Consider the following 24,214-nt stretch of genomic DNA (forward strand, 5'->3'; position numbering starts at 1 on the left):
CTAGTGGAGATGGAGTTAGAGTCATAGATCAACCTGTCCTCAGGGAAATTCGTAAGATTTCAGTCCCTCCATTTAGTATATAATATGTTACGTTAAGAATGTAATAGCGGCCATAAAATATCGTACGAATTGGAGGACGTAATGTATCATACATCTTGGAGGACTTACAGTATTGTGCATCTTGTTGAGACCGGGCTGCTTCTTGTCCTAACGATAAAGGTTAGGAGAATTTCCGTAGAAGGTAATGAGAATTAGGTTATGGTTAGGAAAAGGGCTAGGGGAAGGGGTAGCTAAAATGCCACAGTTGTCCCCGACGTGTTGTCCTTGACGTGTTGTCCCCGACGCTAGACGGCCGCGGTATACACCCACCCATCCTCCCCGACCAACCTCCCTATCGTTCTGTTTTAATAACCAGACCATTATTTAATATGAAATGTAACATTACATACAGTTGAAGTGGGAAGTTTACATACACTTAGGTTGGAGTCATTAAAACTTGTTTTCAACCACTCCACAAATTTCTTGTTAACAAACTATAGTTTTGGCAAGTCGGTTAGGACATCTACTTTGTGCATGACGCTAGTAATTTTTCTAACAATTGTTTACAGACCGATTATTTCACTTATAATTCACTGTATCACAATTCCAGTGGGTCAGAAGTTTACATACACTAAGTTGACTGTGCCTTTAAACAGCTTGGAAAATTCCAGAAAATGATGTCATGCTTTAGAAGCTTCTGATAGGCTAATTGACATCATTTGAGTCAATTGGAGGTGTACCTGTGGATGTATTTCAAGGCCTACCTTCAAACTCGGTGCCTCTTTGCTTGACATCATGGGAAAATCAAAAGAAATCAGCCAAGACTTCAGAAAAAAAATTGTAGACCTCCACAAGTCTGGTTCATCCTTGGGAGCAATTTCCAAACGCCTGAAGGTACCACGTTCATCTGTACAAACAATAGTACGCAAGTATAAACACCATGGGACCACACAGCCGTCATACCGCTCAGGAAGGAGACGCGTTCTTTCTCCTACAGATGAACGTACTTTGGTGCGAAAAGTGCAAATCAATCCCAGAAGAACAGCAAAGGACCTTGTGAAGATGCTGGAGGAAACAGGTAGAAAAGTATCTATATCCACAGTAAAACGAGTCCTATATCGACATAACCTGAAAGGCTGCTCAGCAAGGAAGAAGCCACTGCTCCAAAACCGCCATAAAAAAGCCAGACTACGGTTTGCAACTGCACATGGGGAGAAAGATGGTACTTTTTGGAAAAATGTCCTCTGGTCTGATGAAACAAAAATAGAACTGTGGGGGTGCTTTGCTGCAGGAGGGACTGGTGCACTTCACAAAATAGATGGCATCATGAGGGAGGAAAATTATGTGGATATATTGAAGCAACATCTCAAGACATCAGTCAGGAAGTTAAAGCTTGGTCGCAAATGGGTCTTCCAAATGGACAATGACCCCAAGCATACTTCCAAAGTTGTGGCAAAATGGCTTAAGGACAACAAAGTCAAGGTATTGGAGTGGTCATCACAAAGCCCTGACATCAATCATATAGAACATTTGTGGGCAGAACTGAAAAAGCGTGTGCGAGCAAGGAGGCCTACAAACCTGACTCAGTTACACCAGCTGTCAGGAGGAATGGGCCAAAATTTACCCAACTTATTGTGGGAACATTTACATTTAAGTCATTTAGCAGACGCTCTTATCCAGAGCGACTTACAAATTGGTGGATTCACCTTATGATATCCAGTGGAACAACCACTTTACAATAGTGCATCTAAATCGGAAGCTTGTGGAAGGCTACCTGAAATGTTTGACTCAAGTTAAACAATTTAAAGGCAATGCTACCAAATACTAATTGAGTGTATGTAAACTTCTGACCCACTGGGAATGTGATGAAAGAAATAAAATAGGAAATAAATCACTCTACTATTATTCTGACATTTCATATTCTTAAAATAAAGTAGTGATCCTAACTGACCTAAGACAGGGAATTTTTACTAGGATTAAATGTCAGGAATTGTGAAAAACTGAGTTTAAATGTATTTGGCTAAGGTGCATGTAAACTTCCGACTTCAACTGTACACTATCATGCTTAATGGAGGTAGACAAATGTACACTCCAAAGTCTGTTTAATGTGGCCAGGCTGTAGATGGAGATACATTATATTGTTCTGTGTGTTACCTTTCTTAGCTGGGACAGGTTTGTCGAAGGCAGAGCTGCTGGGGAATGAGGAGAAGGCCTTGTCTTCCTCGTCACTGTCCAACTTCAGATCGTCTGGTATAGAAGAGTAACAGACATTAACCCTCAGATGAACACTGAGACTAGGAGCTTATGTACAGACAAAGTCCTTTTTCATAGACAAACACACAAGACTGGCAATAATGACAAGATGTTAAACATGAAAGAAACACGACAAGGCAAACATGTGAACTCACCACTGTCATTGCTCTTTTCAGAGGAGAAGGCTGATTTGGAAGAAGAGAATATACTCTCTGGTTCCTTCTTCTTTGCTGGTGAGACGGTGGTGGTTGCCTGTTTGGGCGGGGGGAAGATATCTTCATCATCCTCGTCGCTGTGGTCGTTGTATCGGTCTTTAGTCTCGGAGGAGGCGGTGAAGTCGTCTTTGCAGGGCCGGACGGGCGAGGACGCAGCATCTTCATCATCCTCCTCCTCCTCCTCTTCCTCTCCTCCATCCTCTTCCTCACTGAAATCAAAGGTGTATTTGGGCTTGGCCGCTGAAGAACAGACAAAGTTCATTATAAGTGTGTGTTGTGTGTATTTTTGCTGAAGAACCAACGCATTTCGGCATTATTCAGGGGGTTTACAGAAATAAGAAGGAATGAGGCTTTTAAACATTCCAAAAATCACAAAAAAGATGCAAACAAAAACATGATGCCATTGGTTAAAACAGTTGAAGAATGATCAACCAATCGACCATGTGACCAGACCAGGAAAAACTCTGGGCCCAGTTAATCAGTGGTCCCGGTGTTTGGGTTATTCGTCACTGGTTATTTGGACATTTCACGATTTTGTAGGTGTAAGAATCTTTCAAATTTCAGAAGGGGACACTCAGCCCATAACTTGCAGAGAGAGCGAGCTACTCGTCCCGGTTCCGCTCCTCGTTCTAGCATCTCTTCATCAAATCGTATTTGTCACATGCGCCGAATACAACAGGTGTAGAGACCTTATCGTGAAATGCTTACTTAGAAGCCCTTAAGCATTTCACTGTAAGGTCTACTACACCTGTTGCATTTGGCGCATGTGACAAATAAAAATGGATCTCTTCTCTTAACATGTATTCACCCAGAACCTAATCGAGCAGCTGGAGAATTATGCAAGACTTTAGCTGGGACTTTAACCGAGATTAGGGCCTAGTTAACTGATGTGGTCAAGAAAAATGTCTGTCCCTAGTCCTAACAGGTCAGTGTACACGAAAATGAAGAAAACACCCCAAAACAGAGTGAAACAGTGAGCTACCGACTTGCCTAGTTAAATAAAAGTTAAATAAAATAAATAGAAATAAAACTGTCTGAACTTATCCCCCCCAAAAAAACACTTGTTCACGCTTTCCATTTTAAATGGCGTGCCGTAATGAACACAATCCAGGTAAGTGGTTACCTGAGGCCCGTTGTGACTTGGTGTCTCGGGGAATGACTACAGGTTCACTGTCCTCCAGGTCGCTCTCTGATTTGGACTCGTCCTCCGACCAGGGGTTACGCTTCTTCACCTTCTTACCAGACGATCCTTTGGGTGTTGGGGGTTTCCTGGCTCTGGGAGTACCTGGTTTAGAGGAAACGGTTTATTCATTCTGAAGTTTAATCTTTCATTTAATAGCCATGAAGTCCTGAAACTGTGTCGATGTGTGAGAGTTCATGTGTGATTAAAATAAATAAATGAGTAGCACTTCTGACTCCCATATACAAATTGCCTTGGGGGGGGGGGGGTAAAATCCTTGGGTCCACCAACTTCCTCACTGTGTATCCCTCTGTCTCCCCCTCTCCCCTAATTCATGACTGAACCCATCTCACTAAGATGACAACACATGAAAGGAGAATGGAACATCTGCTGACCTGGCTCCTTCTTCTCTCGTTTGACCCGGGGGGCCTTGGGCTTGGCTGGGGTTGGGGCTGGTGTATTAGAGGAGGAGTTGAGGGAGTTCTCCCCTGTTCCTCCGTCTGATCCCAGTACTCCCATCTCATCATCAAACTCCAGCTTCATCACCAGGTCCGCATCACCCTGAGAGGACAACACACCACACAATGATATGTCATGTCTACAGCCTGAAAACACACTGAGACCTGCGCAAACAATGGAGTTTTATTTTGTGATGGAGTTATACAGCTGAACTAAGCTCATAAGGCATTGATAAGTGATATTCTTCAGGAATCAATGGGTATAAATTAACAAATTAAATGAGTGAAATTGTCATAAAATACCACAGACTGGGCCTTTAATAATGAGGCATAATCCATTTTAAAACCAAAATGTGTTACCTTCTTCTTCTTGGTCATCTTCTTGGAGGCGTCAGTCTTCATGGCCTGTGTGATGGTGGGTACGACCCTGCGGCCGTACAGCGAGGGTAACGTCTCCTCCAGGTGGAGTTTCTTCACCTTGGGCTTGCCCACCTTGCCCTTCACCAGCTTGGTGCCTTTACCTGCACATATGTCTGCCTGCTCCTGGGCCTCGATTTTCTGTCACACAGACGGGGAGAGAATTTACCCGTCACGTTTTGTAAATCGTGTAAGTCACTTATATTGAGGTGACATCAATGTTGACGGTTTACAATGAAAGGAGATAATAAAAGCCAAACAAAATAAATGACTTTTCTACAAATAGATCTGGCTTTAGTAAGGCCAGGAGAAAGAAACCCTGAAGGTAACCGACCTCCTCAACAAAAGCAGGTATAAATCACAGTGGTCTCTTCTTAAGCAGTGACTCAGATGAGTGGCACCACTACATGTAGAGCTAGTAGAACTCACATCCAGTTCTTCAATGAAGACCGCCAGGTCCTCCTTCCACAGGTCCTCTGGAGACTTCCTCTGCAGCTCATTCAACTCTCCTTTCTGTTGAACAACACACACTCAGTTGATAAAGGATGTGGTGCTAGCAACACCAAGGTTGTGGGTTCATTTCCCGCCAGGACCACATACATATACTACAAAAGTACTGATATGCCCTTACTATGCCCCAAGAACAGAACACACACAACCGTTAGAAGACCTTGCCTACTTGTGTAATGTTGCTGCATATTAATAGCCTTTTGGGGACGATAAAGATCTATGGAATCGAAGTCCTTGACACCCTTCCTCTCTGAGTCAGTACCTTGATGTCTCTCTGTCGGAGCAGCTCGTCCACCTTCTCCTTGGACAGGCACCACAGAGGCATGTTGAGGATGTAGTTGAAGTTTGGTCCCGACGACGACCCAGAGTCCACAGAGCTGTCACTGTTGTTACCATCACGATCGTCCTCCTCCAGAGCCTATAGGGAGAGACCAGGAAGACATAGTCCCAATCAGAATACAAGGTATTGAAGTGTCAAGCAGTCTCAGCCAATCACAGGGCTGAATGGTGGACAGTGGCAGGAAGCTAACAGTACCTTTTCCTGTGCCTTGGTCCATGCCGCCACGGGGTCCGACTCAAAGCCTTTCTGCGCCAGCATCCTGATCAGTTCCCTCTTCGACTTGTTCTCTGTAGACAGACATGAATATATCAGTATTCTATACCAAATTGCAAACTGAAATAAAGAATCCTTCCCTTAGAGACATGCAGGTAAAATTCTCACCAATTGTGATCTTTCCTTCGATCTTCTCCAGCACAAATCGTGCCTGATTGGACAGTTTGGAAGCCTCCGCCCCCAGGCTCCCCACTAGCCAATCCTTCCTCAGCTTGTAGTAGTTCAACCGCAGCTCAAAGAACTCCTTGAGAATGTCCTGGACCGAGTCATACCTCTTCAGACAGCCCATGTGGTCAAACAACACCTGAGGGCAGAAACTTCTTCAGATACCTCTCCTTTCCACAATACAAACACTAAAACTGGTTAAAACCATGGAACACTTCAAAATGTTCTTCACTTTAAGATGAAACATTCATTCCAAAGAATCCCATCATCCCAGACAGATTCCTATAAGAGGAGTCCTCTATATACACACACAAAACAGCACTTCATCCAAACAGGTGTGCATAATGAATCAACAATGTGAGTCAATACAGGTATCAGTTCAACTCAAATACAGAGTAGGGACTCGTATAGGGCACACCGTAGCAAAACGTTTTGCAACGGATAACGAAAATAAGCGTTTATCATTGGACAAGCTCAGGTCGTTTCTCCCCGTTTCAGTCCATGTTCTTAGTGAATAGGAGCCAGATTTGAAGAGGGGTACTAACCATGGAGTTGCAGGTGAGGCTGGACTGTAGCTTGAAGACTTTGTGTAGTCCAGCAGCCTCAGCCTGGGCCAGCTTCTCCTCTGACATGCGGACTACAAACTTGACGGTTTGGTCCGTGTGGTACTCCTTATAGTCATTAATCAGAGCTGGAGTCTTCTCTGTCCCCTGGAGCATGGGCTCTAGTACCGACTCCTTGTAGGCCTGGAGGGAGGGAGATAGAGGGAGAAGGAGAGAGAGGGGAGGAGAGAGGAGGGGAGAGAGGGAGGGAGGGAGGGGGCGCGAAAGTGGGGAGGGAGAGAAAGTTCATTACAAAAACGAACAAACAATATCACAGCACAGAAACAACATGTCAATATATCCTTCATTCATTTCTGAATTCAGTCAAAGCAACAAGATGACCAGAAGTGCTGGACAGGTGTGATGTATCCTGCAATAGTGTACCTGTGTCCAGGTGCGAACGGGCAGCTCAGTGATCTCAATGGTGTTCTTGTCCAGGACAGAGATCTCTCCACTGACCATGTACTGGTTCTGACCCAACTCATGGATCACTCCTTTAAAGTTCTTATAGCTGGGCAGCTGGGAGAGGAGAGAGGTAGGAATACTCAGTCACCTGTTATTATGATACAGTACATGACCTACTCATTATAGGATTACATCTGATTATAACTGACCAACAGCAGACACAGAAAGTTGGTGGTTTATCCAATTCTACTCAAAAATGTGTTTTAGCAAAATGTTTTAATGTATAACGGTATCAATCTACACAAATATCTGGGTTGATATGTTTTCAGCAATAAAACCCTTACAACAGTGCTGCTTGTATGTCCAAGACACATTTCCCCTCTGGGACAATACAGTTGATCTTATCTTATGCAATCAATTAAGTTTCAAACTTCCAAATGTTCACCATGGGCAGAGGGTCCTGCATGTTGAGCATGCGATACAGGTTGTTGACTATCTCTCTGTGGTCGTAGTTGGGGATCTTGCAGGCCCAGCCCGTCCCGATGCCCTCGGCCCCGTTCACCAGCACCAAAGGGAGGATGGGGATGTACCACTCTGGCTCCACCTTCTGGTTGTCATCAAACAGGAACTTCAGCAGGCTGGAGTCCACCGCTGGGAACAACATCTTGGCCAGGGGACTGAGGAAGTCACATTACTTCATAATAAATACATGTTTTAAGCATTTTGAGTGTGTTTCATGAAAGGTGATGTATAAACAAAGTTGACATTAAATGTATCATTAACCATTTTTTTTTTTTTATCAAACAGGTATTACTGCACTTCAGGATGGCCCATACAAATCATACAAGTAGTAGACTTATCAAAATTGCTAGCACAATTATGTTTTGACCTTTGACCCTAGGAGGCTTTACCTGAGCATGGTGAAGATGTAACGGGGGCTGGCAGCGTCCTTGCCCCCGTTGATGCGGGTACCAAACTGACCCAGCGGCTGCAGGATGTTCACGTTGTTGCTGCCCACAAAGTTCTGGGCCAAGTTCACAATCGTCATCAACAGGGATTGCTGGATGATCACACACAGAGGCACACGTGTCAAAACAATGTTTTTGTACCCATTATCTGTAAACAGTATTGATTTAAAGTGGAAGATAACTACGTATACTTTCCTATAGCTGTGTAAGTATATTTCCTATAGCTGTGTAAGTATATTTCCTATAGCTGTGTAAGTATATTTCCTATAGCTGTGTAAGTATATTTCCTATAGCTGTGTAAGTATATTTCCTATAGCTGTGTAAGTATATTTCCTATAGCTGTGTAAGTATATTTCCTATAGCTGTGTAAGTATATTTCCTATAGCTGTGTAAGTATATTTCCTATAGCTGTGTAAGTATATTTCCTATAGCTGTGTAAGTATATTTCCTATCGCTCTGTAAGTATATTTCCTATAGCTGTGTAAGTATATTTCCTATAGCTGTGTAAGTATATTTCCTATAGCTGTGTAAGTATATTTCCTATAGCTGTGTAAGTATATTTCCTATAGCTGTGTAAGTATATTTCCTATAGCTGTGTAAGAGTGTAGAACCTCTCCATGATGGTAGGCAGACATCTCTGCCACTGAACCAGCCAGCTGAGCCACCTTCACCTCCCTCTTATCATTCCTCTTCATACAGGTGAAGAGTACCTTTCTCTGACCTGGCTTCAGACCTGCACACAAGATATCATCAAAAGGGGACCACCCCCCCCCCCCCCAAACACACACACACACACACACACACACACACACACACACACACACACACACACACACACACACACACACACACACACACACACACACACACACACACACACACACACACACACACACACGTCTTCAAAAGGGCATCACAAGTGGACCGCAGGAGGAGTGGGTGTTGCAACAAAACAGCTAATGGGGATTGAAATAAAAAAATAATTCTACACGCCATCATCAAAAGGAGACCACATCACACACATAAACAGAGCATCCAGAGGACAGTGAAGAATTCTGTTAATGACGAGTTTCCAGGCATTTCAGTTCCCTTAAACTTCAAAAGCCATTTGACAACAAACACAACAAAAGCTAGAAAGACAGAACGTCCAGGGAGCTAGCTAGTCTAGTGCATCGCTGCATACCTACCGTCCACTAAGGATGGGATAGATCTCTCGTTGTCAGAGTTGGAGAAGAGGATGAGTTCTTTGTTGATGAAGTCGTTGTAGGAGAGGTGTTTCGCCTGCGTGCCGTACAGGTATTGCTGAGTGGGATGATAAAAGAGATTCAGGGCTATGATGTTGCTATTGTCTATCAGCACCACATGGGAGAGCGGTGTCTACTTTGCATCAGCGACCGACAGCAACAGAGTCAATTACAGAACGCTGTTCCGTACAGGTATTGCTGTAGGATGAGAGAGATGAACAGCGCTGTGATGTTATCAGTGTCAGACCAGGCTATGATGGGATTCACATGGGGAAAGCAGCTGCTACTTTACATCAGTAATAAACAGTAGAGTCATTTTACTAAACGTCAACAACATAACTAGGCTGATTGGCGTGTTTTTGTGGAATATTTCCATTTCAATGCTTAGGATATGTGAGGAACACTGACAGCAGAAATCATCAGATGCTTGTGAATCAAAGGATCGAGCTAGAAGACTCTAAACAAGCTGTGCTACATCATGGTCCAAGTAACTCCCATAGTGGAGAGATGCCTGTTTGAAAAGACAGATCTGAAACAGTCTACGTCCTCTTCCTTTAATCAAACTCCAATATCCAACAGTCTCTCACTGGGTGCATCTCAATAGTCTGTTGCTTCCTCTCCACGCCTCTTTTCCTTCATCTGCACTGATGTGAATGATCTGGACAGTCTCTCACAGTGCAGATGGAACCTAGCACACTCGTGTGCTGAGTAACCACTGTAGAGACCTGAAGATGTACTCTATAGGAGGTATGCAAAACGTGTTATAGTGGCTGTATTTCAGCCTGCTTGAAATGGTGAATGGCACAGATACACATGAAAACATGAAATGACCCCGGGAATCGACAGAATATCACACAGAGATGCACAAAGACGTTATAACATTAAAAATGGGTGAATCTTTTCTTTAAGCAAGGTGGGCTAACAGTCTTCTGGCATGCAGGAGACCCAGGTTTCAACCCAGTCGGTCACACAGTCAGTCCCACTCACCTCTGGCAGGCCGTGCATCCTCCTCTGTCTCCTGTCCTCCATGAAGTTGGTGAGCCACTCCTTCCTGTCGTCAGTCTTCTTCTTACTGAACGCCTAGAGACAGGCAGCAATGGATAGATCACTGTCAGTCCCCCCTCCATTTGGTAAGGATTTCCCAAGCAGAGCACAGACAAATAAAAGTCCAAAACCATCTTGTGTGAGGTGATAGAAGGTTGGGTAATACATTTTGTGTGACGGCAAAACTAGCTTGATGAATATATTAGTCTAGCCATTTTTGAATTTAATTCCTAACTTTTCTAGCTATTTTGTGTATATTTAATGAGAAAGTATTGAAAGACCATGAGAGGGAAAAGGAGCGGGTGGTGTCCATGGTAAACCCACCAGTGTGATGGCAGCATCGTCCTCTGTCCCGGCGTATCTAAACATGATTCGGTGTTTCTCCATGTCTGCAAAGTACTCCTTGGCCTCCTTGCTTGTACTGGTACCCAAACCTGGAACACAAATAAACACTCAAACCTTTTTCACACTATTATGCCAACCCAAACTGTACTGAGCTGGCTCAGATATGTCCAGCATGGTCCAGCAACTATGGTGGACGTATACTCATGCCAGCACAGAACAGTTTGGCTCGAATTGCCTCGGTAGTGTGAAACAGAATAGCTTGGTTAACAATAATGGTTAGTTTGGAGGATTATCCACATGTGATGAACAAACCTTTGTAGTACTTTATATGCCAGGTTTTAAAGTTGAGCGTCTGTTTCTTCCATTGGTCAAACTCTGGAATGCTGTAGAAAGCATGCTCCTGTTTATTCTTGTTCACCTGCAGGAAAGAGTTAGTTAAAAGCAGCATTAGAACCATGCTTGCTAGCCTTAAGCCAAGCCAATCTAAACATTGTTTGAAGTCAGTTGACATAAGCTGCCATCGGCAGTCACGACTGTGTCATGTAGACAGTGTAGATTTCCAAACACTGAAGAGTTCGGGCCAAGGGGAAATGGAAGGGAGAAAATTGGGACCAGCTGTACCAATGTATGAGTCTTACTTTGACGATAGGTGTGATGAACTCCTCCAGGAAGGTGTGTTTGAGCAGGGATGGCCAGTTGTGATGGAAGAAATTGATGAGCAAACCCTTGATATGGGAGCCATCCTGATCCTGTCAGCAGATCATCAACACAAAGAAACATTCTATTAGGATGGATTGTTATGACCCAAGGGTACATCCAAAATGATACCCTATTCCATATATAGTGCACTACTTTTGGAGCACTACACCATACTATAATAGGAAATAGCACCCCATTTCAGATTAACCTTAAGAGCATGGATAATGAATGAAAGATGCTTTACGCTCATAGTTATTACAATTATTGATTATGATGATAATTGCAAGACATGCGTCAATTGAAGACGTCAGGCGTTGGTAGGATTGATTAAGTGTTAGAACCTGATCGGTCATGATCATGATCTTGCCGTAGCGTAAGGATCTCAGAGACTCTGGGTCTTCGTAGCTCTTCTTGTACTGCAGACCCACGATCTTGATGATGTTGTTGATCTCTGCGTTCTCCATGATCTGGTGGGATAGAGAAACATGGACGTGTCAGTGTTTCCCCTACCTGACTAAGGCAGGATGGGCCACCTTGGCTCTGGTGGACTCAACCAAAAAGAGTTTGGCTTCAGCTGATCTTAATAAAACAATTCTGTTGATCGGAATGGTCCTTGCGCCACTTTTGGGAAACGATCTATGTAAATCGCTTGAGTATTTATTTGTTTACAAGATTATTTATCATTTTGGTGTACGCTCGAGACATTAGTCATTTCGATTGTAATCCCTCATTCACAATCCCAGCCCAATCTAACCACTATCTAGACACTAACCTGACACTAACCTGTTTGTGTGTGGCCTCTCGTACGTTCAGAATTTTTCCTCGTAGTGGGAAGACACCATAACGATCTCGCCCAATGACACCAAGGCCGGAGACGGCCAAGGACTTGGCCGAGTCTCCCTCAGTCAGGATCAGAGTGCATTCTGACGAGTGTTTACCACCTGGGGGTGAAGACGGAGGTAAGACGCGCAGTTCAGTGTGTGTTTAAACAATTTAGTGTTTCCCCTCATTTTTTATAAAAAAGGGGTGGGCCCAACAACCAAGCTCTGTTCCCCCATCCTAATTTAAAGTCTTCAACTAGTTTCAAAATAAATATTGGTAAAAGAGGCCCTCTTGGTAGATGTCTTACCGGCATCGTTGGCGTCGTCCAGCTTGGGGATGCCTTTAATCTTGCTGTACTTCACTGAAGAACACTTCTTGTTGAGTTGTGTCTGGGCCTTGAACTTCACCCAGTTCAGGATACTCTCCACGATACCACAGTTGGTTGCCTGCAGACAAAATAAATAATTGAATATGATATATCATTGTTTAATATTCCAGGTAAACCGAGAACACAAGAAAGGACCTGGAACTGATTTTAGAGATCATATGATATCAATTCAATGTAAATAACTTGACTTTCTCTGTGAGGAAACAGTGTATGTGAAGAGTGAAAGCCCAACATCACATGTATACATTTAGGAGATAGTGATATTTCATTGTGGTAAAGAACAGCCATTTATGAAGAAGAATCTCCTTACTGCTCTGATGAACTTCTCAGACAGAGGACACTTAGAACCAAAGCTCTTGGTCTGGAGGGTCATGTTCTCCTTGGTCTGGGAGTCAAAGGTCGGGTTCTCGATCAACGCATTCACAAACACCCAGATGTGGTTCTTCACCTGAGTCAGACCAAAGTAAAGCACTAAGATTGTAGCTGAACGTTACATTAATTTGCTCTTATCCCAGTTCACTAACAATGGAATTACTAGTAACACTATTGTAGTAACACAATAATAACACATGAATAAGATGGTAATGAATAACCTGGAAGGGTTTGACTGAGACACCAGCTTTGTTCTTCTTCTTCACCACTTCTATCAGCTTGGCTACGATCTGGTCCACCACGTAATCAATGTGTCTGCCACCCTGAATGACACAAAACAAGCAGAGTAGTACATAAAACATGGCTGATGTGGTTGAAAGTCATACTACAACACGTGAATAGCATCAAAATGAACACACGTCCCAGTATATTTACACATACAAAACGCACTTCATTTCTGTCCATTATTCCTAGACTGGTCAAGTGGTAGTTTTCCAAATCAAAGGCTATAGTTCTGGTAATATAAGACTGTTTAAACAACGTAATTCCCTGGGGGGATGTTACCTTGGTGGTGGCGATACTGTTGACGAAGCTGATCTGTTGGAATCCCTTCTCACTCATGGTGAGACAGACCTCCCAGCGCTCGTTGACCGACTCGTTGACCACCTTCAGGGCCACGCCCACCTCGTCCAGCTTGTCCTTCACGTACAGGTCCACATAGCTGCGGAACCCTGTCACCTGGGAGGAGGGAAAGGACAGGTGAGAAGAGCCTAAACTGGGTTTGGATTGTGGCTCCGGTTCTGGAAAGGTTATTAGCAAATGCCACTGTATTGAAACAGGTGTAGTGAAATGAGCCGTTTTATTTCATTTCAAAATGTTTCGCCCAGGGTCTTCCAAGACTTGGCACCTTATGTACAGCATGTATTCTGTGTATATGGGACAGCCCATCTTACTATGTGTGGTTAAATGGGGGGGGGCTTACAGGGAGTTTCTTCCCGTTGAGCATGACTTTGACGCCCTTGCAGGACCCAGCAATGTCATAGGCCCTCTTGGTGAGCAGAGCCACGATGTCCTTGTCCAGCTTCTCCATCTTGAACTTGGACAGGTCCGGCTGGAAGGTCACGCACGTGAAGTCGTCCCCGTCAAAGAACTTGATCTTGGGGTCGCTCGTCTTCCCCATGTTGTTCTGCCAAGTCTAGGGAGGGAGAAAAAGGGGGAGAGAGATTGTCATGAAATGTACTACATTCTTCACATGTTAAGGAAACTAGAATGAATCATGAGATTGTATTGTGAAATTCCATCAAAGAGTTAATAAAAAGCCTTGTGAAACTGATTGAACAAACTATTTTGCTGAGTCATTTCACTGAAAGTGACAATTGTAGGACAAACCACCTGGTTTATGAGAAATTACAGAAATCCCCCAAAACTATGTAGAATCCTACAATATCAACGTAGAATCCTGTGAGACCACACCTGACAGTGAGAATCAACTCATACTCACCCCCTCACATGTTTACAAGTCACATACTGTACACCTACAAAACATCAACTGGTGCTCAGCTGTTTGAAGAATGCTCTTTTCAAGGTTGACTGAACAACAAATCTCAATCACGCTGTGCTTTCTCGTTGTGTGTACCTGTTTGAAGCTGTGTTTGTACTCCTTGCAGGCGGTTTCCACTGTGAACTTTGTGCTGAAGATGTTGCAGAGTTTAGCGCCGTACCCGTTCCTTCCACCTAGGAGGAGAACAGAGGGAAGACGTGCTTTCATCCGTGGAGAGATTGACCTACAGTCATTCACTAACTCCCATGTAGTGTTACTAAGCACTGCAAGGGGAACTACAAAACTATTCAGCTATTCCGTAGCTAAACATTTCAGGTTAGACGTTCTGTCTAAAGCTTTATCGAAACCATATGAAATGTGATTACATAAAGGGTCAAAGAATAATGAATAAATGAATTAGATTCTTATTTTCAGAGTGATTTTTTTCCACCTGTGACTTTCTTCTGCTCGTCGTCGTAGTTACTGGAGGTGAGGAGGTGTCCGAAGATGAGAGCGGGAACGTACATCTTCTCATCTTTGTGTTCCACCACCGGGATGCCTTTACCATTGTTCCAGATGGTGATGGTGTTGGACTCACTGAAGGAAGAGAGGAGGAGGATGAACTTAGGAATAAACAGATGGAAGAACTTCACAGGACAGCCAGAATCAGCTGTACTAACCTTTACATTAACATCGAAAATAAAATATTTGTAAATAAAAAAAAAACCAAGATTAAGATGTAAAATTATATTTAGTTCAATAAACATAAATCTAGCCAGAGCTTTCTGACATGTAAACATCAACATTTTTCAATACTGCAACTAATCCCCATTTGCCAAACCAGTGGATTTAGGGCTGTGATTTTAAACATACTGTAGAGCAACACAGCAAAACGAAATAAGCCCAACGTGTGATGATTTAAGCTCTGGAACGGGGCTCCAAAATTCATATAAAACCATTATAAATTCCAGCCCTTGAGAGCAACAGAGGAGAGGAAAGGAGAAAGCACAGAGAGATATGACAGGGCAGGGTGGTAGAGAGAGATATGACAGGACAGGGTGGAAAAGAGAGACAGGCAGTCAGGCCTGGCCTCACAGGGAGGAGACATGGAAGCTCTCTGAAGGACACTCTGACGTTCAGCAGTCTGCTGTGTGTGCAGATTGCTGTGGATGTCGTGCCGTAGGTGAACAGCATGTTAAATGAGCTCCCTGAATTGCAGAGCCGACTGTTCATTAAGACCTCTCTCTCCCCAGAACTCTATCAGCCTCCACCACAACCCCCTGCTGCTACCTAACACTGTGCCACAGATCACCGTACGGGTAAATACTCTGCAGAACCGTGCACAACGCTGGCTTTAAAACACACACACACACACACACACACACACACACACACACACACACACACACACACAGACATCACAGTGGGCAGATCACTTAAACAAAATGGATGCTCCGCATTTTTCAAATACATTCTCCCACAGAAACATCTGCATGCCTTGATAGTGCCTTCAGAAAGTATTCACACCCCTTGACTTTTTCCTCATTTGGTTGTGTTACAGCCTGAATTTAAAATAGATTACATTGAGATTTTAGTCACCCATAATGTCAAAGTGATATGTTTTTTTTTTAAATTATTTTTAATTGTACAAATCAATAAAAAAAGCATTTCTGAAATGTCTTGAGCCAATAAGTATTCAACCCCTTTGTTATGGCAAACCTAAATAAGTTCAGGACTAAAAATGTGGTTAACAAGTCGCATAATAAGTTGCATTGACTCTGTGTATAATAATAGTGTTTAACATAATTTTTGAATGACTACCTCATCTCTGTACCCCACACATACAATTATCTGTTAGGTCCCTCAGACAAGCAGTGAATTTCAAACACAGATTCAAACACAAAGACCAGGGAGGTTTTCCAATGCCTCGCAAAGAAAGGCATCTATTGGTAGAACAAAAAGCAGACATTGAATATCCCTGTGAGCATGGTGAAGTTATTAATTACACTTTGGATGGTGTATCAATACACCCAGTCACGACAAAGCTCCAGGTGTCCTTCCTAACTAAGTTGCCGGAGAGGGAGGAAACTGCTAAGAGATTTCACCATGAGGCCAATGGTGACTTTAAAACAGTTACAGAATTTAATGGCTGTGATAGGAGAAAACTGAGGATGGATCAATCACATTGTACTTAGTTCACAATACTAGCCTCCTAACTGACAAGTGTACAGAATAAAAAATATTCCAAAACATGCATCCTGTTTGCGACAAGGCACTAAAGTAATACTGCAAAAATTGTGGCAAAGCAATTGTCCTGAATACAAACAGTTGTTTGGGGCAAATTCAATACAACACAAGCATAGTGGTGGCTTTCCACCAGATACTGGGAGATAAATTCACCTTTCAGCAGGACAATAACCTAAAACACTGGAGTTGCTTACCAAGAAGACAGTGAATGTTCCTGAGTGGCAGAGTTACAGTTTTGACTTAAGTATGCTTGAAAATCTATGGCAAGACGTCCAATTTGACAGAGCTTGAAGAATTTTAAAAAGAATAATGTACAATCCAGGTGTGCAAAGCTCTTAGAGGCATACCCAGAAAGACTCACTGCTGTAATCGCTACCAAAATGCGATTCTAACATGAATTGACTCAGGGGTGTGATGTGAATACTTATGTAAATTAGATATTTCTCTATTCCATTTTCAATAAATGTGCTAAAAACAAATTAAACATGTTTTCACTTTGTCATTATGGGGTATTGTGCGTAGATGGATGACATTTCTTTTCAATTCAGGCTTCAACAAAATGTGGAAGAAGTTAAAGGGTATGAATGTATATTTAGAAGGCTACTTAATGAGCTGAACTACTGGGCTGCAGGCTTATTTTATTGGTCAACCCGAATCATTTCCATGGTAACTAACTCCGCAATTTTATTTTATCAATCACTGAAAAGCCAGTCTAGAGAGACCTACATTCTAACAGCAAAAATGGTATTTGGCTGGGGGAGCCATTGTTTTCCAATGACGAGAAGCCGCTGCACCTACCAAGGCAGCATGCACGGCACAGTTTTTAGGGGGGGGAGCTGCTATGCTCAAATGACTTTTCCAACACTGCTACGCATGACCTCAAGAGGAGCAGACGGCTTTGCCGTCATAGAACAGGCCTGTTAAACAGAACTTATGATAATGACGGATAGATGGCAACTAACTCCCACAGAGGGAAGCTGCTGTGCCAACCTATGCAGCGTACACAGTAGGGTTTTTAGGCTCAAACTGGACTTGACTAATGATTGACAACTGCTTACTGTGCATGTGTACTTACGGATCAATGGAGATCTTTATGGTGGACATGTTCTTATCCCGCTGTTTGTTGTCGGCCGCGTTGACTGTGGAGCAGAGAAAAACATGTTGAAATGAGAAGTAGACTGCGGGGATTTAATTGTGTTGATAGATTATCGAGAAGATACTGACATTTTCATCAAGAGCTTTAGACACACTTGAGAATCAATAGCCTAAATGTTGCCTGGCCTATAAAATCCAAAACCACATCCTTTCAAGTCTCTCATACTGGAAACATATTGAAAAGTCAAATTGCCTCAGTCAAGTCTCCTGTCCGTTATACGGTTTGGTTGGCCTGTTTCATTTCAAGCTTTTGCTTGGGTTGTAAGGTGACATTATGTGTGGACTGACCCTGTGTGAGTTATGTCTAGTCAGTAATTATATAGACGTGGTAGGAACTAGTGAAGATTTGAGCAGCGAGGACAGACTGCTGTCATTACTTTATCACCACTATAAAACAACTAAATTAACACTGTGCGGAGCAAAAAACTCTCATCTCATGTCTTCTTCCATTGCATACGACTGATTTCCAGTTGCTTGATCACTCAAGGTAGTGCCTGGTATAAACATATTATTTCAGGACAGGGTATTCATCTGTTCATCAATGCAGAAGCCTGACATTTTGCAATACAACAATTGGTTGTACCCCATATTGAATGTGCCAGTCAGCCAAACACATAACACAGACCAGCAATGGATGCTGCTGCCGCTTGTCTTACTCAGTGTGTAACTGACAACCAATAAAAGATTTCATCAGACGGCTCTTCATTCCAGACAAATGGCTACATGAGTAAGAGCAAGGACGAGTCCACAGAACACACAGGAACAAGTTATCTCCTCTACACAACAGGTTAAATGTAATACATGTTTCAGATATATTGTTGGACCAGATAAAAGGCTTGTTTTCATCTCCAGTCACTGGGCAGGAGTACAAAAATGATATCATCCTACCTACAACAACAGATTTACTGAATGTACTGTAAGTCTGTCTGGAAAAGAGTCTCTGCTAAATCAGGGCTTCCACTGTTCATGGCACAAACTGTTCACGGCACAAACTGTTCACGGCACAAACTGTTCACGGCACAAACTGTTCACGGCACAAACTGTTCATGGCACAAACTGTTCACGGCACAAACTGTTCACACCCCTGTTGGCGGTGGAGAGAATTTTGTAGGTTTAAAGCAAAATTTCTTGCAATTCTATACATTTTGCCATGTCTAATGTGTATTTCTGTGATTTGAGTGACAAAAAAATACAACAATATCTGTGGGCTAAAAACCTCAACAAAAAAACGTTAGCTGACATGGACTAGTTGATCTGGATATTTCTGACAAGTTATAAATAGCTCTCGAAGGTATGCAATGACTGACATGACAAGAGGAACTGATGATCCACTACCCAATTTACAAATGACACCTTGTGCATTCTACTATTACAACTTGAAAGAGAGTAAGTTTAAAGCAGGACGGAGTTCCTTTAAAAAATATATACACTAACAATATACACGACCGTTCAAAAGTTTGGGGTCACTTAGAAATTCTTGTTTTTTTTAATAAAAAATGTTGTCCATTAAAATAACATCAAATTGATCAGAAATACGGTGTAGACATTGTTAATGTTGTAAATGACTATTGTAGCTGGAAATAGCAGATTGTACGCCTATATTTAGATATTCAATAAAACAGAGGCCCATTATCAGCAACCATCACTCCTGTGTTCCAATGGCACGTTGTGTTAGCTAATCCAAGTTTATCATTGTAAAAGGCTAATTGATCATTAGAAAACCTTTTTGCAAATAGCTGAAAACTGTTGTCCTGATTAAAGAAGCAATAAAACTGGCCTTCTTTAGACTAGTTAAAGATCTGGAGCAACAGCATTTGTGGGTTTGATTACAGGCTCAAAATGGGCAGAAACAAAAGGACTTTCTTCTGAAACTCGTCAGTCTATTCTTGTTCTGAGAAATTAAGGCTATTCCATGCGAGAAATTACCAAGAAACTGAATATGTCGTACAACACTGTGTACTATTCCCTTCACAGAACAGCGCAAACTGGCTCGAACCAGAATAGTAGGAGGAGTGGGAGGCCCCGGTGCACAACTGAGCAAGAGGACAAGTACATTAGATGTCTAGTTTTAGAAACAGGCGCCGCCCAAGTCCTCAACTGGCAGCTTCATTAAATAGTAACCGCAAAACACCAGTCTCAACGTCAACAGTGAAGAGGCGGCTCCGGGATGCTGGCCTTCTAGGCAGAGTTGCAAAGAAAAATACAGTTTTATTGCTTCTATAATCAGGACAACCGTTTTCAGCTGTGCTAACATAATTGCAAAAGCGCTTTTCTAATGATCAATTAGCCTTTTAAAATGATAAACTTGGATTAGCTAACAACGTGCCATTGGAACAAAGGAGTGATGGTTGCTGATAAATGGAGATATTCTATTAAAAATCAGCTGTTTCCAGCTACAATAGTCATTTACAACATTAATGTCTACACTGTATTTCTGATCAATTTGATGTCATTTTAATGGACAAAAAAATGTGCTTTTCTTTCATAAACAAAGACATTTCTAAGTGACCCCAAACTTAGGAATGGTATTGCATTATTACACACACAGTACCAGTCAAAAGTTTGGACACTCCTACTCACTACATTGTAGAATAATAGTCAAGACATCAAAACTATGAAATAGCACATATGGAATCATGTAGTAACCAAGAAAAGTGTTCAACAAATCAAAATATATTTTATATTTGAGATTCTTCAAAGTAGCCACCCTTGATGACAGCTTTGCACACTCTTGGCATTCTCTCAAACAGCTTCATAAGTTAGTCACCTGGAATGCATTTCAATTAAAAGGTGTGCCTTCTTAAAAGTATATTAGTCAAATTTCTTTCCTTCTTAATGCGTTTGAGCCAATCAGTTGTGTTGCAAAAAAGTATGGGTAGTATACAGAAGATAGCCCTATTTGGTATAAGACCAAGTCCATATTGTGGCAAGAACAGCTCAAATAAGCAAAGAGAAACGACAGTCCATCATTACTTTAAGGCATGAAGATCAGTCAATCTGGAATATTTTAACAACTTTAAAAGTTTCTTCAAGTGCACTTGCAAAAACCATCAAGCGCAATGATGAAACTGGCTCGCATGATGACCGCCACAGGAAAGGAAGACCCAGAACTACCTCTGCTGCAGAGGATATGTTCATTAGAGTTACCAGCCTCAGAAATTGCAGCCCAAATAAATGCTTCACAGAGTTCAAGTAACAGACACATCTCACCACAACTGTTCAGAGGAGACTGTGTGAATCAGGCCTTCATGGTCAAATTGCTGCAAAGAAACCACTATTAAATGACACCAATATGAAGATACAAGGACATCCCTGCTGGCCAAACCCTCCCTTAACCCGGACGATGCTGGGCCAATTGTGCGCCGCCCCATGAGTCTCCCGGTCGCGGCCAGTTGCAACAGAGCCTGGACTCGAACCCAGAATCTCTAGTGGCACAGTGCCTTAGACCACTGCGCCACTCAGGAGGCAAGAAGAAGAGACTTGCTAGGGCCAAGAAACACGAGCAATGGACATTAGACCGGTGGAAATCTGTCCTTTGGTCTGATGAGTCCAAATGTGAGATTTTTTGTTCCAACCGCCGTGTCTTTGTGAGACGCAGAGTAGGTCAGCGGATGACCTCCGCATGTGTTGTTCCCAACGTGAAGCATGGAGCTGGTGGTGTGATGGTGCTTTGCTGGTGACACTGTCTGTGATTTATTTAGAATTCAAGGCACACTTAACCAGCATGGCTACCACAGCATTCTACAGTGATACGCCATCCCATCTGGTTTGGGGGGACAGCAGTGGAGAATGAGAAAAGTTAAGTACCTCTGCGTATACATCACGGACAAAGTGAAATGGTCCACCCACACAGACAGCGTTGTGAAGAAGGCACAACAGCGCCTCTTCAACTTCAGGAGGCTGAAGAAATGTGGCTTGTCACCTAAAACCCTCACAAACTTTTACAGATGCACAATTGAGAGCATCCTATCAGGCTGCATCACCGCCTGCAGCACCCACAAGCACAAGGCTATTCAGAGGGTGGTGCAGTCTGCACAATGCATCACCGGGGGCAAACTACCTGCCCTCCAGGACACCTACAGCACCCGATGTCACAGGAAGGCCAAAAAGATCATCAAGGACAACAACCACCGGAGCCACTGCCTGTTCATACCGCTATCATCCACAAGGCGAGGTCTGTACAGGTGTATCAAAGCTTGGACCGAAAGACTGAAAAACAGCTTCAATCTTAAGGCCATCAGACTGTTAACCTGTTGGGTCTAGGGGGCAGCATTTGCACGTCTGGATAAAAAAAATGTACCCGATTTAATCTGGTTACTAATCATACCCAGTAACTAGAATATGCATATACTTATTATATATGGATAGAAAACACTCTAAAGTTTCCAAAACTGTTTGAATGGTGTCTGTGAGTATAACAGAACTCATTTGGCAGGCAAAACCCTGAGACATTTTCTGACAGGAAGTGGATACCTGATGTGTTGTATTGACTTTAAACCTATCCCATTGAAAAACACAGGGGTTTAGGAATATTTTGGCACTTCCTATTGCTTCCACTAGATGTCACCAGCCTTTACAAAGTGTTTTGAGTCTTCTGGAGGGAGATCTGACCGAACAAGAGCCATGGAACGATGATGGCCCATTAGACACCTTGCGCGCGAGTTCATGTTGGGTACCCTCGTTCCAATACGTTATAAAAGAGTATGCATTCGTCCACCTTGAATATTATTCATGTTCTGGTTAAAAAAGGCCCTAATGATTTATGCTATACAACGTTTGACATGTTTGAACGAACGGAAATATATTTTTTCCCCTCGTTCATGACGAGAAGTCCGGCTGGCTTACATCATGTGCTAACGAGACGGAGATTTTTGGACATAAATGATGAGCTTTTTTGAACAAAACTACATTCGTTATGGACCTGTGATACCTGGAAGTGACATCTGATGAAGAGAATCAAAGGTAATGGATTATTTACATAGTATTTTCGATTTTAGATCTCCCCAACATGACGTCTAGTCTGTATCGCAACGCGTATTTTTCTGGGCGCAGTGCTCAGATTATTGCAAAGTGTGATTTCCCAGTAAGGTTATTTTTAAATCTGGCAAGTTGATTGCGTTCAAGAGATGTAAATCTATAATTCTTTAAATGACAATATAATATTTTACCAATGTTTTCTAATTTTAATTATTTAATTTGTTACGCTGACTTGACTGCCGGTTATTGGAGGGAAACGATTTCCTCAACATCAATGCCATAGTAAAACGCTGTTTTTGGATATAAATATGAACTTGATAGAACTAAAAATGCATGCATTGTCTAACATAATGTCCTAGGAGTGTCATCTGATGGAGATTGTAAAAGGTTAGTGCATCATTTTAGCTGGTTTTATGGTTTTGGTGACCCTGTCTTTGACTTGACAAAACATTACACACAACTCTTGTAAATGTACTGTCCTAACATACTCTAAATTTATGCTTTCGCCGTAAAACCTTTTTGAAATCGTAAAACGTGGTTAGATTAAGGAGATGTTTATCTTTCAAGTGGTGTAACATAGTTGTATTTTAGAAAAATTTGAATTTTGACATTTATTTGGATTCAAATTTGCCGCTCTTGAAATGCACCTGCTGTTGATGGAGTGCACCACGGGTGGCACGCTAGCGTCCCACCTAGCCCCAAGAGGTTAAGAAAGCAATCACTAACACAGAGAGGCTGCTGCCTACATACAGACTGGAAATCATTGGCCACTTTAATAAATGGATCAATAGTCACTTTAATAATGTTTACATTTCTTGCATCACACATATATGTATATAATGTATTTTATACCATCTATTGCATCTTGCCTATGCCACTCTGTCATTGCTCATCCATATATTTATATGTATATATTCCTATTCAATTCCTTTACATAGATTTGTGTGTATTAGGTAGTTGTTGGGGAATTGTTAGATTACATGTTAGATATTGCTGCACTGTCGGAACTAGAAGCATAAGCATTTCGCTACACTCGCATTAACATCTGCTAACCATGTGTATGTGACCAATACAATTTGATTTGATTTTCACTTGGGACTATCATTTGCTTTTCAACAGGACAATGACCCAAAACACACCTCCAGGCTGTGTAAGGGCTATTTGACCAAGAAGGAGAGTGATGGAGTGCTGCATCAGATGACCTGACAACCACAATCACCCGACCTCAACCCAATTGAGATGGTTTGGGACAAGTTGGACCGCAGAGTGAAGGAAAAGCAACCAACAAGTGCTCAGCATATGTGGGAACAACAAGACTGTTGGAAAAGCATTCTAGGTGAAGCTGGTTGAGAGAATGCCAAGAGTGTGCAAAGCTGTCATCAAGGTAAAGGGTGGTTACTTTAAAGACTCAAAAATATATTTGGATTTGTTTAACACTTTTTTGGTTACTACATTCCATATGTGTTATATCATAGTTTTGATGTATTCACTATTATTGTACAATGTAGAAAATAGCAAAAATAAAGAAAAACCCTTGAATGAGTAGGTGTGTCCTA

General features: G+C 42.3%; 1 protein-coding gene across 5 annotated transcripts in view; it reads right to left on the minus strand.

Moving 5' to 3' along the window:
- The window catches only part of LOC106588671 (DNA topoisomerase 2-beta), a 32,328-nt gene that overhangs the window by 1,730 nt on the left and 6,384 nt on the right, over nucleotides 1-24,214 (minus strand). For 3 of the 5 annotated variants that reach the window (XM_014177891.3, XM_014177890.3, XM_014177889.3), the window contains exons 4-33: nucleotides 17,602-17,665; nucleotides 14,731-14,876; nucleotides 14,376-14,473; nucleotides 13,722-13,934; nucleotides 13,304-13,477; nucleotides 12,961-13,062; nucleotides 12,678-12,815; nucleotides 12,287-12,425; nucleotides 11,941-12,098; nucleotides 11,499-11,624; nucleotides 11,097-11,207; nucleotides 10,771-10,876; nucleotides 10,438-10,547; nucleotides 10,057-10,149; nucleotides 9,013-9,127; nucleotides 8,437-8,558; nucleotides 7,769-7,917; nucleotides 7,303-7,534; nucleotides 6,837-6,971; nucleotides 6,396-6,596; nucleotides 5,794-5,989; nucleotides 5,608-5,699; nucleotides 5,335-5,490; nucleotides 4,992-5,075; nucleotides 4,506-4,703; nucleotides 4,083-4,248; nucleotides 3,631-3,792; nucleotides 2,448-2,747; nucleotides 2,194-2,286; nucleotides 169-207 (exon numbers count right to left, since the gene is read on the minus strand). In XM_014177891.3, the coding sequence (XP_014033366.3) occupies nucleotides 169-207; nucleotides 2,194-2,286; nucleotides 2,448-2,747; nucleotides 3,631-3,792; nucleotides 4,083-4,248; nucleotides 4,506-4,703; nucleotides 4,992-5,075; nucleotides 5,335-5,490; nucleotides 5,608-5,699; nucleotides 5,794-5,989; nucleotides 6,396-6,596; nucleotides 6,837-6,971; nucleotides 7,303-7,534; nucleotides 7,769-7,917; nucleotides 8,437-8,558; nucleotides 9,013-9,127; nucleotides 10,057-10,149; nucleotides 10,438-10,547; nucleotides 10,771-10,876; nucleotides 11,097-11,207; nucleotides 11,499-11,624; nucleotides 11,941-12,098; nucleotides 12,287-12,425; nucleotides 12,678-12,815; nucleotides 12,961-13,062; nucleotides 13,304-13,477; nucleotides 13,722-13,934; nucleotides 14,376-14,473; nucleotides 14,731-14,876; nucleotides 17,602-17,665 (4,218 nt within the window). The remainder of the gene's footprint in view (nucleotides 1-168; nucleotides 208-2,193; nucleotides 2,287-2,447; nucleotides 2,748-3,630; nucleotides 3,793-4,082; nucleotides 4,249-4,505; nucleotides 4,704-4,991; nucleotides 5,076-5,334; nucleotides 5,491-5,607; nucleotides 5,700-5,793; nucleotides 5,990-6,395; nucleotides 6,597-6,836; nucleotides 6,972-7,302; nucleotides 7,535-7,768; nucleotides 7,918-8,436; nucleotides 8,559-9,012; nucleotides 9,128-10,056; nucleotides 10,150-10,437; nucleotides 10,548-10,770; nucleotides 10,877-11,096; nucleotides 11,208-11,498; nucleotides 11,625-11,940; nucleotides 12,099-12,286; nucleotides 12,426-12,677; nucleotides 12,816-12,960; nucleotides 13,063-13,303; nucleotides 13,478-13,721; nucleotides 13,935-14,375; nucleotides 14,474-14,730; nucleotides 14,877-17,601; nucleotides 17,666-24,214) is intronic. The other 2 variants (XM_014177893.3, XM_014177892.3) reach the window with 1 other exon arrangement.

The sequence above is a fragment of the Salmo salar genome, chromosome 27 (genome assembly GCF_965601325.2).
Source record: "Salmo salar chromosome 27, fSalSal1, whole genome shotgun sequence".
Lineage (NCBI taxonomy): Eukaryota > Metazoa > Chordata > Actinopteri > Salmoniformes > Salmonidae > Salmo > Salmo salar.